The sequence below is a fragment of the Archocentrus centrarchus genome, chromosome 22, assembly GCF_007364275.1.
Source record: "Archocentrus centrarchus isolate MPI-CPG fArcCen1 chromosome 22, fArcCen1, whole genome shotgun sequence".
In the NCBI taxonomy this organism is placed as follows: domain Eukaryota; kingdom Metazoa; phylum Chordata; class Actinopteri; order Cichliformes; family Cichlidae; genus Archocentrus; species Archocentrus centrarchus.
The window spans coordinates 14,275,149-14,282,311 of NC_044367.1; the positions used below are offsets into that span (position 1 = coordinate 14,275,149).

Sequence of the window (7,163 nt, forward strand, 5' to 3'; positions counted from 1 at the left end):
AAACCACACAAAAAGGGAAACCTTACAGAATATTAAAAAATAAAAAAAAAAAAACTCTTGAATTACTCAGGTTTTGAGGGTGGATAAGTGAGGCCCGTCGCTCAGAGTGGGACCGTCGACCCCTGACAGACCGCCTGCTGTTCTCCTGGTGGTCAAACTGCCCACAGGTAATATGCATCTTATGGAGTTTGGGGTTCAGCCCCTCGGGAAGCATGCGGGGACTGTTGGGGTACATGTGGAACCCACTCTTGTTGCTAGTGATGGACTTGTACACACTGCGCTTGTTGCTCTGGCTCTGATTGTAGGTCTGGAGAAAGAAAAAGGCTGAAATTTTGGTAATGGCAGGTTTGTGGAACCACGCTTGATTTATCAGCTCTCATTTTGACTAGAGAAATGTGAGACACATCTGGTTACATAGAAACATGTTTCTATACAACACCCACCCTCTCTTCCCGTCCCTGAGCCAGGATGACAACGATGCGTCCCTGACGCTTGCGTCCGGTTCGCCCCATTCGCTGCACCAAGCGAATGGGATTCTTCTGTGCATCAAAACAAACAATGAGGTCTACCTCGCCAATATCCAGCCCCTCTTCCCCCACACAGGTTGACACCAGCGTGTTGAAGCCCCCCTGTCTGAACTTGTGCACCACCTACAAGAAAAAAGAAAAAAGTTACACAAAATATAAAGGAATTCGATCTTTCAAGCTTATGTTATCATCCTAAACTCTTCTGTGCAACCACATGGATACATAGCAAAAGTAAAACACATCTGTGCTAGCTACATGCAACTGGAAAACTGAGATCATTGTTTGCATGTTGCAAATTAAATGTCCCTTTTTTATGGCTTTTTACGGATTAAGGTCAGGTCTATTTATAGTATATGATCAGACCAGCCAATGGGATGGACTGTGCATTTGCATGTTAGTTCCATTCCTGTATTATTTGCTTATAGGAAATGGAGCAAGCTGTCAGCAGAGAAGAATCATACTGCTAAGAACCCAGCAGTGAAATCAGTACAAGGGTATACACTGACTTCTATACACGGCTTCTTTGTCCTCTCTCAGTTGAGTCCTTTTCTTCTTTCAGCTGCTGCCTTTAGGATTCGTCACAGCACATCATCTGCCACCATCTAACCTTATCCCTAGCATCCTCTTCTGTCACAACAGGCCTCTTCATGCCCTCCTTCACTACATCCATGAATCATCCCTGTGGTCTTCCTCTTTTCCTCCTGTCTGGCAGCTCCATATTCAATACCCTTTGCCCAATATATCCACTATCCCTCCTCTGCACATGTCCAACCCATCTCAACCATGCTTCTCTAACTTTGTCTCCAAACCGCTCAACCTGAGTTTCAGTCTTAGGCAAAATTATAGTGTGTTTGATATTAACTTCCTTGTAAGTTGTCTATGCACAGAATATCAAAACACTAGTGTTATTGTAAAAAGGTTTTTGCTAAAAAAGCAAAAAAAAAAAAAAAAAAAAAAAGTGTCTACCTCCAGTTGCTCCTTTTGGGTGAAGCCTTTGACCCCCTTCCCAGCTGAAGCTTGACCCATAAATGTCATGACCCTGATCAGCGGGGCGTGGTGGTTCAACATGGCTGCGATCTCCTGTACGCTCTCCCGAAATGATGAAAATATCATCACTCGTGTACTTACCCCCTGAGGACCTGAAGGTGGACATCAACAAAACAGCAGAGACACAGACTGAATAAAAACTCCTTCGGTAATTCTAAACTGAAGTCCGTCTGTACATTAATGCCAATTATGACAGTTTATTTCAAACAGAGGAATGATTTGTTCTGTGGTCTTCTTGAAAAATTATTTTGGTTTTTAGATCCCAGTGAATAGCTCAAATTATACTGTACCAACTGTTCTTTCAGTGCCCCTTGTAAATAGATATAACCACTGTATGGACACTACTGAGGTGCTTTATATTTACCAGGAATTTAATAAACATCACATCCCAAGCTTTAAACATAACAATAAAGATAATCAACCAAAACATTATATTAAATGCTTTCTCTTTGATGTAGTTTGTAAGAAAAATAAGCTAGAAGAGAATATCACATTGCTGCTTTAACCTATGCATGAGTCACAGCATAGCAATATTATATTGATTAGATCACCCTTATTGTCTGTTGAGTTCTCAGCCCACAGTCTGAAATGCTGCAGCACAACCTCCTCCAGTTTCTCCAGTTTGGGATGACTGTAAATGAATGGCTCATCTGGACCTAGAAATATAGTGAAATAGAGGCAGTAGATTCTTTTCTGAATCTTGAAGCAGCTTTCAAATTTAGATATTTTTGTAATAAGAGAAAATATAGCTGAGCAAGGTAAATTAGGTTATGAAAATACTTCATATGACTACAGGCTCAGAAATGTGAGATATGTGGAATGAATCAAAGTTTAAATACCAGCAGATGGCTTCATAAACATAGCTTCCATCTCTTTGTAGAAGTCCATGAAGGTGGAAGTCCTCTGCAGTTCATTCTTGGCCCTGGACATCTCTGAGACAAACAAAGCATGGAGAGTCCTGCTGTCAAAAATGTGGTTCCAAAAATCATACAGACATCCAACATTACCAACTGTGCTGTAAGGACCCAGGAGCCACCAGTGGATAATCTAGCATTTGAAAGGGTGCTGCTCAGCATAAGATTTGGATAAAGAGCCAAGAAATGCACTGCAAAACCTAGAGGTGACGTGGCTGACCTCTGGATCCGTCCATGATTCCCTGGATGTAAAAGAAGAGTGATCGGAGGCCCATCTGCATCAGCAGCTCGTAGCCATGGTACAGGCTGATGCAAAGGGCAAAGTCGCCCTCCAGCATTCCCTGCTGTGGACCCTGCTGAGTGAAAGAGGCCATGTGAGTTCATGAGACCAATGTGAGACCAGAGAGACAGTGGCAGAAAATAAATGTAATATTTAGCTATTTAAAAGCAAAATAGCACAAAAAATAAAACCCTGCACACCTGCTATAACTGCAGTTGGTGATTTTGATGACTATATCAACTGTTCCAGTAAGAACAGATTTTAAAATAGTTCATTAATTGATTAATAATTGCTCATTGTTATTTAAAGTATTTAGCATAGTTCTAAATTAGTATTTAACTGTAATGACTAATGTAAACACTTTGAGTACATGAAGAAGAAAAAAACCCCAGAAAGATATGATATAAATTTAACAATTCAGACAGATGGCTTTACAGCTACTGGAACATCTGCCATTACTTCACTTTGTTCCTAACCCTTGCTAATTCCAGAGGGGCTCACTTTGCCATTCTCCTTGTTCCTGGGCTGATGCTAGAAAGGATCAGCAAGAGACCAATCCTTTCACAGAACCATTCCAAGAGGACATAGATCCAATCTAATGTTAACCCCTGAATCCAGAGCTCCTCCAACCAGCTACCTCCAACCTCAGCTATGGTCAGGATTTCTGAATCCACTGAAACAAACCTCTAGCTTCCAGCTCACCACCACTCTCAACAACAATAAAACCACCTCTTAGAAATTACATTGTTAGTTTAAATAAAGGTAACTTGGAGTTAATATGCTGAACTTTTTGGCATACAATCGCTGATTTACATATGCAACAGGGCAACATTCAATTCATCTGGGGTCGTGTTTATGCTCACTTTGTAAATGAAAGCTGAGTGTTCAGTCTCTTTTGAAATCTGTTCTTGATTTTTACCAGCTCCTGAGGGAAATATCTGTCTCTTAGCATCTGCTAAGTGCTTAATTTTGTTTGGTACTGTGGCGGTCTGCCTGTTTTGGTACTAAGCAGGAAGTGTAACTGGAAACAGCTGCCAAAGCTACAGGCCAGACAGATAAACATAAGCAGAAAGTAATCATAAAGCTCATTAAAGACAAGGGAGATAATTCTTGGTAATCACTACAAGTTACTCCTTTTCCTTACTCTTGTGATTAGAGATTACACTTACTTAATTATTAAATAATATTCATAACAACTGTTATGCCATTTATTTGCTAACTACATGTTTTGAGTTTCAAGGCTCCATATGTTCTAAGCATATCATGTAAAGTGGCATACTATACACAGTAGGACACAGGGATTCAGAGTTCATGCCTTGACGTGTGGCGGTGGATTCTTTCTGAACTGATCCCTGGCGAGAATGAGCTGGTACTTGGTAAGAGTCCGCAGGTCCTTGTGGCCCATCACCCGGTTCTGGACCAGACGAGACATGAATTTCTCCAGCACCTGGTACAAACGGAGGCAAACATATATATAGGTCATTGATTGTAGGCCACTTCCTCTGTTCGGGGGGTGGGGTAATGTACAGTACTGACTAATTGCATCCTACTGACACAAAGCTGGAAGATACGTCCAGGTACAGTACATACACGTTTATTCTACTGATAAACAGCCTGACACAGACTTCTTAACACTAAACTGCATTGAAGTCTCTCATCTCCCCTGTCCTTGTTTCCTTATAATGGGAAAACAGATTGAAGCAGTTTGTCCAAAAGATAATTTTACCAGCATCTATTCATCCTCATGACCACAGATAATGGAAGACTGGCTCATTACATTTTCAATTTCAGCTGGGTGGAAAAGCAACTCTGTAAAGTGAATGGAACAAAATTGCTCTGGAAAAAAAAAAAGTAGGTTACCCGGTAGAATCAACTAGTGCAGAAAAATTAAATTATAAAACACATGGCAAGCAATTTTTCTTGTTTTGGGGACATTGAAGCATTAAAATTAACAAACTAAATAAAATGTATTGTAAGGTAAAACGTGGTTAACACTGATAGATTCAATATGACCATTTTAAATTTCCTATACTCACTCTGACACATGCTAGTTTCATGACATCTTTTAAGTCTCGACACATAGCTTGACATCACAACTTTAACAGCAAATGGCAAATATTCAGAAACAAGGACTAGAAAAAGAAAACTAGAAATGAAGATTTCCTCTTGAAGAGTAAACCGAGCTGAGGGCTTGTCCCATTCTCCTAAACCACAGCCTGTTTCTGCGGAGTGAGTGTACGTCACAAAGCTTATGAAGACAAAAGCAAAGAGTTAAATAACAACCTCTAATGCAACTGACCTTTCAGAAAACATCAACAGCTATATCAGCATTCTTTTATGAGAGTGAGGAGGCACATCAGATCAAGAGCAGTCACCAAAGGATATTAATTTGAGAACTTGAGGAACCAGCTAAACTCTGGTCAAAAAACTTTTCACAAACTATTGAAAACATGCTATACATATATTATATATAGTGAACGGTCAGGTGAAATGTCGTGTTTACCATTTAAAAAAGGTACTAAAAGATTTTATGTCTGTGGAACAGAAGAAAATGTTATTTTAATAGGAATTAGAGTATTTTTTTAAACAGTTTAAAAACAGTCATTCTAGAAACAAGCTTCCTACTTGGCTGCCATCTTTAAATGCCTTTCAATTGTATCTTGTTGTTTGTTAAATATATATGCAGTCACAAAATGTTTAATGCCACACAGAAAGTTGTTCTTTTAAACTCAATGAACCATCTCAGTTAGATGATCATAACGGAATCATGTTTAAAAATAGAAAAAAATAGATTGAATGGAGATTTAATCGCACAATTCTGGGTCTACTGTTGTGGAATAAAGATTAAGAAGCACCTCAGCCTACAACATGACAAGAATGAAGCTGGTGGCAGATCTATGCTCGTTTAAAATGAACAAATATTGTGTGGCTAAAACAGTTTTACAGCCCTTTTTCTTTACTGTGATACATTAGTATATCACCTGCAAAATCATGAGCAGAATGAACACAAGCCATGACGACTTCAGACACTACAGGTTTAATGTAATAAACTACAGGATCAGATGTTTTTCTCAGAACTTTTTAGCCTCACTAGAAGCATAATTGTGATATTTTCTTACTCGCTCCATCCATCCATCCATCCATCCATCCACCCACCCATCCATCCACCCATCCATCCATCCGGTGACTGAACAACTTATTGATTGCCCTTAAATTTGGTGTGGACAGCATTCCTATTCAAATATGACATTCCACTGACTTTCAATCAATAACTACTTACAACATTTTATTCAAAACAGTATCAAAGTACAACAGGATCAAAGCTGACAAAGCTTGTTCATATTCCCAGTGTTATTATCTGATTTTTCTAAGAATCAAGGTGGACATGAGCATATGGTAATGCTTTAGGAGAAAACTCTCATTTGTAGAGAGACAGCAAATCACACTGCTCATTTCCTTTACAGGACAACTTAGAGTCACATACCTTAGCTTAATTTAATTAACCCAAAAAGCCAAACTGAGTGAACAATAACCAATTAATGTGGGTAATATTTTATGCTATATGGCAGAATGTTAATATCTAATAGAAGGTGCTATGACAATCAACATGCATCCTTGAGTGTTTGAAGTCTGCCAGTCTAAAGACAGTGAAGAGGAACAAAGCTGTGTCTCCATTTCTTACTGTACCTACGTTCCCTAGTTTTTAATCCTTATGTTTGTCTATTTCTTACTTACAAGAAAATTACTTATTGTTTTATACACTTCGAGAAAAGACTGTAAGCTGTAACCAGCTTGGCTGACAGGTGGAGCTCAGTGTGGAAACATGTACGCAGCGGTCCAGATTATGAGATTACACAGAACCAGATTAGTGAGGTCACTGTTTTAGGCTTGCTGGAATGTGGGGTGAAACAGAATGTGCTGAAAGAAAAGTGGTTAATCTAAAAGTAACATTTGCTTGTTAACGACACTCTGATTCCCACCTCTCAGATATTTTTGTATCATGTGGTGCATTGCTCTTGTGTAGAAGTCAATGTTGATACTGCCCTCAGTTTATGATTAGTGTCAGGACCAGTTTGTTTCTGAAGGTATCCACTGATTCACTTTGCTGAAAGAATTACTTGGCAAAGGTTAAGTCGTTGATATGAATTTTTTTAGTTAGGTTTGTAAAGTAAGATTGCAATCTTAAAATGTGTTTTCAAATGCATTTTTGGCACACCACCAGGCAAGTGATATCTGGAGAGGAAAAAAATGTTTTCCAAAGGATAGAAATATGAAGATGGTGTAGATATTACACTTGGATTTATCCATTGTTAGTAAAAGAGAGCTTAGGCCAATGGCAACAATGTAATTGACAGCCTCACTGAGCATGCTCTGCAGGGGCCAGCAGCTGACTGG

The 7,163-nt window shown here is 39.2% G+C and overlaps 1 protein-coding gene across 1 annotated transcript in view; it reads right to left on the reverse strand.

The window, feature by feature from the left end:
• fancm (FA complementation group M) overlaps positions 1 to 7,163 on the reverse strand; it is a 40,872-nt gene that overhangs the window by 17,626 nt on the left and 16,083 nt on the right. Inside the window, exons 5-11 of the mRNA XM_030718336.1 lie at positions 4,084 to 4,215; positions 2,709 to 2,841; positions 2,414 to 2,506; positions 2,126 to 2,230; positions 1,494 to 1,666; positions 444 to 650; positions 67 to 307 (exon numbers count right to left, since the gene is read on the reverse strand). Of these exons, the coding sequence (XP_030574196.1) occupies positions 67 to 307; positions 444 to 650; positions 1,494 to 1,666; positions 2,126 to 2,230; positions 2,414 to 2,506; positions 2,709 to 2,841; positions 4,084 to 4,215 (1,084 nt within the window). The remainder of the gene's footprint in view (positions 1 to 66; positions 308 to 443; positions 651 to 1,493; positions 1,667 to 2,125; positions 2,231 to 2,413; positions 2,507 to 2,708; positions 2,842 to 4,083; positions 4,216 to 7,163) is intronic.